The sequence below is a fragment of the Neolamprologus brichardi genome, chromosome 20 (assembly GCF_056152115.1).
Source record: "Neolamprologus brichardi isolate AB-2024 chromosome 20, ASM5615211v1, whole genome shotgun sequence".
In the NCBI taxonomy this organism is placed as follows: Eukaryota; Metazoa; Chordata; class Actinopteri; order Cichliformes; family Cichlidae; genus Neolamprologus; species Neolamprologus brichardi.
Window position 1 is genome coordinate 17850556 of NC_142123.1, and position 12178 is coordinate 17862733.

The 12178-nt window shown below is 37.2% G+C and overlaps 1 protein-coding gene across 2 annotated transcripts; it reads left to right on the forward strand.

The window, feature by feature from the left end:
- Positions 1–5425: 5425 nt before the first annotated feature.
- si:dkey-16n15.6 (organic solute transporter subunit alpha) lies at positions 5426–11885 on the forward strand. 2 transcript variants are annotated; one of them, XM_087834193.1, is made up of 8 exons: positions 5426–6943; positions 7038–7132; positions 7809–7960; positions 8095–8168; positions 8256–8411; positions 8733–8844; positions 9459–9711; positions 10252–11885. In XM_087834193.1, the coding sequence occupies exons 2-8, from the start codon at positions 7066–7068 to the stop codon at positions 10689–10691; spliced, it is 1254 nt and encodes a 417-aa protein (XP_087690319.1). In that variant the 5' UTR covers positions 5426–6943; positions 7038–7065; the 3' UTR covers positions 10692–11885. The 2 variants fall into 2 exon arrangements, with proteins under 2 accessions (XP_087690319.1, XP_087690318.1); XM_087834192.1 differs by having other exon boundaries at positions 5426–7132.
- Positions 11886–12178: the final 293 nt, after the last annotated feature.

Below are 12178 nucleotides of genomic sequence, written 5' to 3' on the forward strand. Positions count from 1 at the left end.
GTAATTCTTGTTAGACTAGTTGGTTATTCTCAATTGGTTGTTGGTGTGGGGTGGATATAAAAAGCTTAAAATGGTGTAGAATAAAGTGCTTCATGAATCGTTTGTGCTTTTTGTGGTCAGTACGACCAAAGGTGTTACTATGAATCAACAGTAAGGCAGCAGGCAGCTGCTCCAAGGGTGTGGAAAGTCCTATGCATCCTGTTGGACTCTGCTGACCACTCCTCGCATCTGCAGAAACTTACATTTTCTCTTTCATTTGACACCTGCAAAAGCTGATGGCAATAATTTTCAAAGTTTGTGGTCTCTTTTCAGGTGTAAAAAAAAACTGGTTGATTTATTTTTTTGCATTATTATTCTAAAATGAGGAGTATAAATACTCTATATAACCTGTAATTATAGCTTTCATTTATTTCCTAGAGATTGATTGTGTCCATGACAGATTGTAAGCAAATGGGTGAAAATAACATCCCCTTAGCATAAAAAGTATATTTCACCCTTTAAAACTATCTAATGGTTAAGAATTGTTTCATTTAGTAGAGGGCTTTTATTGTGAAAGAAAGTGTTTTGATTGATGTTCCTGAGGTTGACCAGCCTGGATACTTATGAAAAGTGAGCTGGGAAGGCTTTGGGGTGAACAAAGGTAGCTGTTGCATGTATCTCCTTTGCCTTGGTGAACTGATTATTATTAATTATGCTCTGTTCAGTTGGTCTATCAGCTAATGACATTACTGTAATGTGAAGGCTGAACTAAAACCCCGTCCTGTTGTCGCAAAGTAACATTAAACTAAAACTTTCACTTTTTGCGTGTTTTTTGCTGGTAGCTTTGCCGCTATTTTTTCAAGATGCTTTTTTAGAAACAAAATGTTGTTTTTAACAACTTGCCTACACTGTAAAAAAAAATCCGTAAAAATACAGTACAATCTACTGTATAAACGTGAAGGAATTTTCCGTATTAGTCATTTACAGGTATTTTTCTGTATTTCTCAACTACTGCAACGCATTGTGGTAAAAAGAACCCGAAAAGGAGGGGAAAGTAAGCGCAAGAGCAGCCATTAGGCTTATTTCAGGCTTCATCTGGATTTTGGACTCTGAAGTTGGAGAAACTGCCTTCAAATTTCTGTGGTAAGTATTAAAACTCATGTTTCCTTTTATTAAAATAATGTTTTTCAAAAGACTCCGCGTTTTTATTTAGAAAGAATTGTTAATTTAATTGTTAACTGGTTTTGGCTGTCTCCAGACAAGTCAGGAATATTTTGCTGACTCATTTTTTAAAATAATTGTTATTTAGGTTTAACATGACTTACGCTTTCCATTTTAGTTAATGTTAAAATAATTTTACTGTGATACCACCAGTTTTGCCCTTCAGTGGCCGAACCAGTTTTCATAAATATTATAGTTAGCTGTCTGTGTCTCTCTGGGTATTACACAGCTGTGACTGCTAACTAGCTAATTAGCAAAAGTCAGCGATGTGGATAACTGGGAAAAGAGAGAACTTCATGGTTCTAGAAATTATTCTAGGACTCTAATAAGTACTGTATCAATACCTGTGTTTTACAGTTGGCTCTACTGTACACTTTAAAGGGTTTCAGGCAAAGTTACACTAACCCTAGTTTAAGCCTCAGACCTTTCTGGCTGACGCTAGCAAATGCTAATGTTAGCCTTTGATTTGGGCTGCTAAAGTAAAGACTTTTAGCTAGCTGACCAGCATAGATTATTTCGGTGGTTAAATGACTGTAGTGGTAATATTATTGAAAGTATAGTTTCACCTCAGGACATTTACAATTATGTCTTGAGGCGAAATTTGTTGTGATTTGGCGCTATATAAATAAAATTGAATTGAATTGAATTGTCTATTTTGTAGCACATAGAAATGTTTAGTTAATATTAATATTTACAGACAGACACATTTTCCCTGTAACTGTGTTTTTACTCCAACATTTGTTGAAAATGTAATTTATGAAATACTGAGCAGCATTTCTAGTATGTGGAATATTTTTGTCACCCCACTGTGCTAATGTGATTAAATACTAATAATTATTACTAAAGAAATTCAATAATAAATCAATAATAACTATTTCTTGATTGAACTATAATGTAAGCGCAGTGCTGATGTGCAGGGGCTTTATATGCCTTGTGGGGGATGCTGACATATTATAAACTGTTGTGTCTATATCAAGCTTTTAGCCAAATATAAGCAGAGATATTTGTATCTTTCTTAAAAATCCAGATCCTTACAGATTATTTGAGAAATGGATCAACAGCTATCACTACTTGAAGCACTCTAAGTCCTGCAGTGGGAAAATATCCCTTATTTCACCTTTGATCACACACTTTGGTTTGCCAGTGCAGAGCAATGGCCAAGAAAAGGAAAGACTTCCCTGAGTGGAAAAAAAAGATGAAGATACAAGCTGGTGATGATCCAGAGCAGCTGAAATGAAGAAAAACCCTGATCACCATCTCTACAGAAACAAGGTGAGTTTAATGTTGTGGTTGATTTAGTTTTTCAAGGTATGTATGTCACTTTGATTATAAACTGCTTTTGTTGCAATAGAATGGTGTTATGTGTATGCAACTCTACGTGAATTATAATCCTTTGTAGGGCTGTGTGATATGACCAAAATCTCACATCCCATTGTAAGACATCTCTCCTGATAATGATATATATCACAAAATAGTGCATTTTCTGTAAATTATGTGATTCTCGGGCAACTCAACTTATGTGAAGTGTTTTCAGTTGGGCGTCGTGTACCTGGAGTCGAGTGTTTTGACCGATGCGTGAAACTATACATTTTTAGACATGAGTTTAAACGGCCACCATTTTCTTTCTGAGTATTTATTACACGGCGTGCTGCAAGGAAAGCCTGTTCTAACGTTTGAGTCTAACGATTACTTTGAGCACCTGACAGCTCTTTTTTGCTTTTCATTCGTAAACTCTCTCGAAACTCTTTCATGTGATTCTTGTGTAGGTGGTTAAACAGGTTTGTCGTGTTTGAGTGGTGGTGGGGACCAGTTTGTGGCATAATTTGCATAGTACAGTTTTCTGGGGCGTGTCAGACTTTTCATAACCAAACCATGTCCATGCTACAGAGGTAGCTCCTCGTTTAACAATAAGGTCCTTGATTTCTTTTGACTGGTCCTTCTGTTTGGAGCTAGTTGGTTCTGCCTCATTCTTGCTGGCCATGCTGGTATTCTCTGTGCCTTCATCTTTGTGATGACTGTAAGCGCCATTTATAGTCACTTCATGTTTTTATTTGAGGTCATTTGTTTGATGCATATTCTGAAATTTTATGTTTGAGAATAATGTATATCATTTCAGTTTATTTTGAAAAGTCTCAACAGAAACTTGAGCTTTATTGTGAAAGGTTTATGTGGAAAATAAACAAGCGGAGGGCGGAGCCACATAATGGTTTTACCGTTGGTAACGAAAGTACGCGTAAAAACAGTCAATTGTCCGTCCATAGTGTGGTTATTGTAAGTATAAGAGAAAGAGAGAACTTTAAGAAATAATATAGCAACTACAGTGACCATCAAAATCATGAAAAAAATATTGCCGTAAACAGTTTATTTTGCAACACCACAAAACAAACAATAGTGTATAATATGAAACGATAGACATTTTTATATCGTCATCTGATATATATCATTATATGGCACAGCCCTAATAATTTTTTTGTTTGTTGTTTATGTTCTAGGTAAAAAAAATTATAAAAATACAAACTTTTTAAAAATGTCTTGTTGTTTCTCTTTTTTTCCTCAGAATAAATTGCGACTAGTCTCAATGGCTGACATGGAGGAGCAACACAGCGACACGTTAACCCCGACTGAGCAACTCTGAAAATCCAAGGAAAAGTTGAGTGTATTTTATTTAAAGCTCAGTTGGACCTTGATGTACTAACATGCAGGCTGCATTCAGGACTTTGTCACACTGGTATATGAAGAGTGGTAACAAGACTTTGTAGTAATTTGTCTTACTATTGTCTTATTTGTTGTGATTTAGGGTCTGTGCGCACAAGCAGAGGTTTTTGTTTGTAACCGTAACCTTGTTTTCAGAGCCTGGTCTAACATTTAATGGTCATGAAATATGTCAGACTTTTCCTCTACTTAAACAGCTAGAAGAATTTGAACACCGTGGAGAAAAAGGTGTGCATTAAGGATTTTGAACTATGATGTTTAAGTGTTGTCACTGCTGAGGATTCGTGGACACAGATCCTTATTCTCTACGTTGCTGTTTACAGTTTAACTTTTCATCAGAACAAGCACTTCTAATTGTACTTTGCTCCTCACTGACAAAACAAGTCCAGTAACTTGTAACAAGTACACTTTTATCTTTACGTTTGGGACAGTAATCTGTCCTAATTTATTTTGTGTTTCAGTTATCATATGGGGAAAAGTCCTGTGGTTATCCATCCGTCCTGTTCGAATAAACCCAAAGTTCAGGAACATCTTCTTTAGATCTGTTCAGTTTTATTCATGTGGCACCACTTAAACAGTCAACAAATTTTGACTCAAGTATGTTATATTGTAAGGTAAAGACCCCAAAGAGTTAATCTCAGACAAATGTTCACACAAATGTGAATTGCATTCACTTCATTAATGAAGTGAATGCAATTCAGTAATCAAATGTGTTTGGCTATAACTGACTACATGTATATACTGTATCATAAGTGGACAGACTTGGATGTAAACCACACCTTAACCATTTGGCTGAGGCAAAACTACCACAAGGCAGTGATTCTAACTAAAAGGTACTCTGGATATTATTAAATGTGAACATATCGTTAAATATGACATTTTTTGTTTGTCAGGTGTCCTGTTTGAAGAAAACACTTGGTAGCCACTTGAATGAATGTAAATAAACACATTTACACGAGGGCAACCTGATTTCAAGTAAATAAAAATGCTCAAATTTGAAAGCTTGTGAAAGCTTATTTTGTTCATGTATCAGCTGTTTAGTCATTTTATGACAAGATGGATGCTGTCGTTATATTTTAGTATAGTGTTTGAGATAAAGAGAATAAAAGAATATTTAACATTAATTGTACCAATGTTGTTGTGTACGAAGCACAAATTAATTTAAGTTTTAATTTATGAATTTTCGAGCACACTCGGTTGTAATTGCATAGAAATGTACGTTTAAGGATATAAAGAACTATATTTAATGAGCTACAGTGAAAAGAAGTGCTTGGAAATAGTAATATAAACAGAAATTTCAATTTTTCTATTAACGGAAAATATCAGTTAATGATACAGAAAATATACTGTGAATAAACGAAATTTTCCGTTTTATAGCTGAAGGAAATGTCCATAAATAGTACAGAGAGTATACTGTAAATCTACAGAATTTTCCGTTTTATTATTTACAGAAATGTCCGTCAAACTTCCGTAAAAAAAACAGAAAATGTACTGGCAGAAAATTACCGGGACATTTTCCGTTTTTCTACGGAATATTTTAGTGTACAGTGTAGGGTTAGTGAAGTTGATATTAGATGAAAAACAGCCCCAGTGGAGCTTCAGTTAAAATCTTTTCTATACCATATACACTCCCGATCAAAAGTTTAAGACCACTTGAAAAATGGCAAAAAATCATATTTTGGATTGGATCTTAACTAGGTTCTAAGTAGAAATTCAGCATGCACCATGAAGAAATGGGAGTGACACAAAACATTTTTTTATCATGCAATTTATTGAAAACAACGCTTAAGCTGAAAGAGGCTGTTTTACAGCTGGTCAAAAGTTTAGGACTACACCTCCAAAAAACCCTTAAACCACCCAAAACAGAAATCAAAGGTCCAAACATGAACTTGGTTATGAGCAGCTCCACCGTTATTGTCGATCACTTCAAAAATTCATTGCGGCATGCTTGATGCAAGTGTTTCCATGTGGTGAGTGGGAGCATTTCTCCAAGTGGTGACAGGCTTGACTGTGAAGAGCAGTCATGGCAGGCCTCCTGGCAGCCCAGTGAGACCGGAGATTGTCTGTGAGGAGAGCCGTCGGCCATATCGTCTTGCAAATCAGTAGGAAACTGCTTATGGTTTTTGATGCTGACAGGGTGAGGAAACTGTTTTCTTGGCATGTCTTCCTCACTTTGGAGCCCATCCCTAACATCCCCCACTATATGACACATTGCTTTTAATTTGGTGATGGTACTAGGGCTCACTACGCAACTTGGGTTTTGCGGAACACAAGAGTTCTGACAAGAGTCAATCGCAGGATTAAGCTGTTTGGCATTGGCACAGAAGATATAGCAAGTTTTTAATGGGCACATCCCACATACTCAACTCTGCTTCTCAACCCACAAATGCATTTTCTTAAAAATGTGGTACCAAAAAGCATTGTTACAACGGTGACATAATTGACCAAATACAAATTTCCTTACTTTTTAAACACACTTTATATATAACTACTAGGTAAAACACTTTTCACTGTGAATTATTTACAGTAAGTCCATATTCTGGGACGTCATTTAAACAAGTTTTGATAAGAGTCTGCCAGATATACTCGGGCCAGTTATTTCTCCTGGTCTGACAGATTTGGGACACTGTGGGCCCAAGCTGTTTTGACTGTGTGATTATTGTATGCTGTTTCTGTTAAAGGGGTCGAGGTACTAGCTTTATCGCTGCATGAGAGATCGTTCAAATTGGGCCAGAATATTTAGCCTAAAGTGACAAAAGTAGTCATATTTCACATTTAGCCACATGATCCTCAGTTTATGAAAAATGTTGATTAGTGGCACCTGCACTAAATATTGTGGGTGTATTTTTAAATATTTGTTCTTCTCACATAAACTGTTGGCTGTTCAAGATGAACTTGGATCCCATACCTGTCCCCTACCTGTATCTATCAATGATTAACATCTTTAGTCAGACAGGAAGTGTTTGGGTCAACACGGAAAGGACAGGAGAGGCCTGGAAGTCGTTTTACATAAAACTACAGCCTCTGCAAGGTAAAAGTTTGGTGCTGGGATATTTGGTTGGCTACGAATTAAAAGAGTTAGCTGACTGGTGTAAATTATGCTATTTCCTATGTATTTGCTCCAGATGCGTGGTGAATAGGATTATATAGAGGATGAGAAGTAGGGCCAACTGCAGCTGGATTGGGCCTGAGATCCCTCTGTCATCACAAATTTTTACTGGTAAGTACAATTTTCTACTTCCACTGTAGCAGAATATTAAGGATTGCATTTATTATCTCCCCTTGTTAATGCCCATTAAGTGAGATGGAGTGATAAACTATCTCAGATTCAACTCTTTTTGGCATGAGCTGTAGCATTTTAGTTTAATATTTTAGTTATAATGCTCAAAAAAAGTTTGATGTGTATTCTTTTCTGATGTGTATACAGAGAAAAAATAGACTTTAATAAATATTATAAGAACTTTGTTGTTGCTTGTTAGATTCAGCATTCAGCATTTTTAGCCATTGATAGATAGTTATAGAAATCTGTTAAAGAAATCTGCACCTGAGACGATGTACATTTTCATATTTTATGCACGTCTTACTCAATAGACAAAATGTTACATTACAAACAGTCATTTTCTAAAAATGCTGAAAATTCTGAAAGACTGACGGAATGCATCCTGAATAATTTGCACAGTTGCAAGAGGAAAAAATATCATTAATTAATTAATTATCATAAACTACGTATGATTGACTGGAGAGAATCCAAAGAACTTGATGTATAAGAAACTGGAATCAAAATTGAAGCTTGTGTGTATGTGTGTTGATTTCTCACCAGTTTCTGGCAGTATTGTGTACTTTTTTGTAAAAATTCTCTTGTGCTTTTGTGTGGTACTGTTTTTTTTTTTTCTCAGCCATTAAAAATGAGCTGTGGCTCTTCCTCATCCCAGCCGGCCTGGCTGTCATTTTACTTGGGGTGTTTCTGGAAGAGGTGTGCTTCTTCTTGCGCAATATTTCCTCATTCAGACGTCAATTTCTCTACCTTTGGATATTAGGAATGTATCCGGTAACTGCAGTCTCATCTCACACACACACAAACACAGAGCTCCTTTTATGAACTGAGCTGAAATTGCATGCTGATGTGCTCCAGTCCAGCGTGCACTACAGCTGAGTCTTACTGCTGTTTTCTGTTTCCTTTAGGTGTTTGCCTTCACATCTCTGATAGCACTGTATGTGCCCCGTTCCTCTTCTCTGTGTAGTTTCATTGCTTCTCTGTAAGTTACCAAGAATGGACTATAAAAATTTGCTGTAATCACAGGTTGGTTGTATATATCCTGTCCGAATGTGTGTATTTGGCACAGGTATCACTCTATCACCTTGTTGAAATTCATGGGACTGATCACAGACTTTTTTGGAGGGAAAGTGCGTATGCTGGCTATGTTGTCTGGACAGCAGGTAACTCCAGATCCTTTTCCCTGCTGCTGCTGCTGCTGCCTCCCAATGGTGACCATCAACAGGTACACAGCGGCAGCCACAAATCTGAGTAAAACACTGCCACCGCACGTAGAGTGAAATGATTAAGGTCTTATTAGGCACCAGGTATCATCTCATGGACATTGTAGAGGTGGCATCTCAACAGATCATGTGCCACTAATGTCTATAATGGCTTTTAGTACTTGTGTATGTTACCTGGATGGGAATTTGCACATATATTGTAAAGAACTGCACACACTTCCTGCATGTATATCCTTTGTGTTGGTCTAGCTGTGTTGTGTAAAATGTGGTCGATACAGTAGCAGACTGTCATGTGAAAGTCTTGTCCCTTCTCATGTGTGCAGCAGCAGCCGGGCCTGGATGATGGCTGCTGTCCTGCAGCTCTCTGTGGTCCGCAGCATCTTGTTCTTCGTGACTTTGGTGCTGTGGACAGATGAACAGTATGACTATGGTGATGTGAGTTGTTTATAAAAATTTTGATCTATGCTTATTTTGCCAGTGAGGATAATTTCATGAAGCTCAAGCCAGTGCTGGTGTTCATTTAATAGAAGATATACATTATTTGTTCCAAAGCTGGGAAATTTGTTACAGCAACTGGGTTTAACACAACAAAGACAAAACACTGTCAGAGTAGTGTTAGTTCCCAATCTTGTGCAAATATTTTCTTTCTGAAAGTAACTTGTTTCAAGCTAGGTTCATATATAATAGTCATAATGGTTGTAGATGGTTACTGACAAAGGCTCCAAAACGGCTTCTAAAATGTACAGGGGGATGGTCGTGGAGAACCTCATATGATCCACATTTCTGCAGAACCACTGCACATTGTATGCACTGATTGTTCATTTTTATAAAGGTGGTTTGAACACTATGAAGTTCTCTCACACTCCAAATAGCTTTAAGTAGAGACTGCCTCTGTAGTTATACTATGTTTAACATTTGAAGTACAATGAGGCTTTGAGCCCAGTCTTACATGTTCAGTCTATTTCAGATAACAAATCATCTCATCTGAACTCAAAAGCACTGGATAGACTGAAGAATAAAAAGTGTAACTATCGTCTTATTTTTTCTAGGTGGGTTCAGTTGACCCCAACCTGTATGTGAACAGCATCATAGGTGTGTCAACTTTCGTGTCCTTTTATGGCCACCTATTGTTTTACAAAGCAACAAAGAGTGCGTTGCATGGCTATGGACTGAGAGCCAAGTTCATCTGCATCATCCTGGTGCTGGTCCTGTGTGGCCTGCAGAGTGGCATCTTAGAGACTATGGGGGCTCTGGAGGTTATCCCCTGCACACCACCTTTCTCTGTCTTGGCCCGGTCTCAGTGTAAGTGACAGCACATCTGGACTCCTCCAGTCTTTTGCCTCCCAATCTGGTTTTACTCAAATAATTCTGCGGTTATTCTTGACATTATCAGTCACAACACTCAGACAACATTTTTCAAACAAATCTATCTTGAAAAGTATTAGATTTTATTTTCGCAGGGTACACCCTGGACAGGTCACGAGCATGCAGAACAGGTCTTACACTAACATGATGTGTCCTTGAATGAGACAGAATTCTAGTGCAACTGAGATTTGAGTTCTCATTAATACTAGATAAGTGCTCAACAATCTAATGTGAGCAAATAATAAGATTTAAGACTATAAACCGGAAATATAAAAAAATTCTTTCATCACTATGCTAAAACTAAAGTTTGATTTCTTTGAGTATGGTTATTGTATGGTTATATTGTTACATTGGCTATAGTTTTGAATGAAAACTCACACTATCTCGCAAAGATGGAAGCACTGTTGTTTCACCCAAAGCACTCTACACTGCCTGTTAAAATCAGTCCTGTATTGTGTGTTTCTTGTCCAATCTTAGTGATCTACCACTACAGCGTGATTGTGGAGATGTTTTGCATTGGCCTGTATGCCCGCCACACATTCCGTAAGGTGGAGCCGAGTGAAATGGAGATGGAGGAGCCGCTTGATGTATGGAGAATGGAAAAGGCCATCCAAACGGAAGAAATTCAGGCGATGCATCAGAAGGCCAGCGTGCTATCAGAGGAGGTTCGGCCTGGTGGATGTCTCATCAACGCCTCATATAGTCCCAGTTATAACAGTGACAGCGAAGACAGCCTGTGCAGGATAGAGCATGCACCTCTGGATGGTTTCCACTTTCCTAAGGCCAAAGGTCAGCACTCAAGGAGTTCAGAGACAGTGGAGCCCAGGTGTGCTGATGAGCCCGGCGTAGCTCTGACACACATTACTGTAAGGGCTAATGTAAATGACCTGGAGTCAAAAGATGTCACTGTGGTTTGACCAGTGGGATAGAAAAGCCCATAAGATTAAGCTTGACTGTTGAAGATGCTAAAACTAGCCAGGAAAGGGCACTTTGAGCAAAATATACTGCTAAACACTTCAATTATACATCAGATCCTGATGATCCTGAAAATATTCAACTTAAAATTTGCTGAAGAATGTAACAACTGACATAACATCAGTCAGTGCAAACTGAAATCATCGAGCCTTTGAGGGCTGGATTCAAGATCAGGTGAAAAATAAAAAAAATATTCCCTTAATTTGATGATATTTTGCAACATATTATTGGATATTCTTTAAACATTGCACCTCACCCTAAACTGCTCTCAAATGGTTGTGAAGTGCTAGTTTTACCTTATGCACACTTTGCACTGCCCTTCCTTTTGTTCTACACATAACATTTTGATCATTTTAGTCATTTTTGGCGTTGCATGCTTGTTCTGTTTCTGCAGTACTGTCTAAGCATGATACCAAGTAGTTGGCAGCTTTTTCCACTGTTTGCCAGTAACCATTATTGGTTACTGGCAAACAGTTCGTAGGTACATTACCACCACACTGCATTACTGATGCATAACATCATACCAGGCCTATGTTTAAGACAAAAATAAAGGCACATCAACTATTCACTTGAATTTCAAGACTACTGAAAAGTGATGACCATCCCTTGTACTGGCTTTGGTGTTTGTGGGGTGGACCAATAAGACAAAAACTTACACACATAATTATCTCATTTAGGATAATTAGGAGACTGTACAGAGATATTCATCTCATTTTAAATGTGGTCCAGAAATGTCTTATTCATGTGTTTTAGGGTTTGGACTAACCAGGCTGGCTTATAAAGGTCGCCAAAGATTATGTGCTTCTAAAATCTTTAATATATATTTTGTTCTCTCTATTGTTCTTATTGTTATTACATATTATTACATTGTTGTACTTATTAATCCCACACGTACTAATTGTTGTGACCTGAGGAAAATGAATGAAATAAATATAATGTTACAACATAATTGAAGCATTTTAAAGCACTTCAAACCTGTGCTCTTTAGAACTGTGTATATATGTAGAGATTTGTTGCTTCTGTTTTTTATCTTTAATTAACAGAGTCTCTGAGTCTACAATTAAACGTGACATGTAGGATGATATATGTATATATGTGTGATATACAACCACAATAAAGCCCTGCCCAAATTCAATTCAAACTATCAACAAATTTAATATTTTTCTGTGGAAATAACTACTAATATGATTATTACATTAATATAGCACAGGGTTCAGCTTTGCATAAACATTGTTGGTAGAAACGTTTTCCAAGGACCTACTTTTACTTTCTTACCCTAAGTACATTTCAGAGCATGTACTTTTTCGCTTTTACTTAAGTAAATAAGTTGAATCGGTACTTTTACTGGAGTATTTTTCAACACTTAAGTACAGAATGTCTGGACCGGAGAAAAGAAAAAGGAAATCAGCTGGCAGACTCACTCAAATGT

Bases quoted from the DNA above. Each gene is read 5' to 3' on its own strand.
- si:dkey-16n15.6 (XM_087834192.1), top strand. From the start codon at position 7,066: ATGAGAAGTAGGGCCAACTGCAGCTGGATTGGGCCTGAGATCCCTCTG. The intron at 8,169-8,255 runs GTAAGTTACCAA...TATTTGGCACAG, and splicing joins TGTAGTTTCATTGCTTCTCT to GTATCACTCTATCACCTTGT. The intron at 8,412-8,732 runs GTACACAGCGGC...TCATGTGTGCAG, and splicing joins CCAATGGTGACCATCAACAG to CAGCAGCCGGGCCTGGATGA.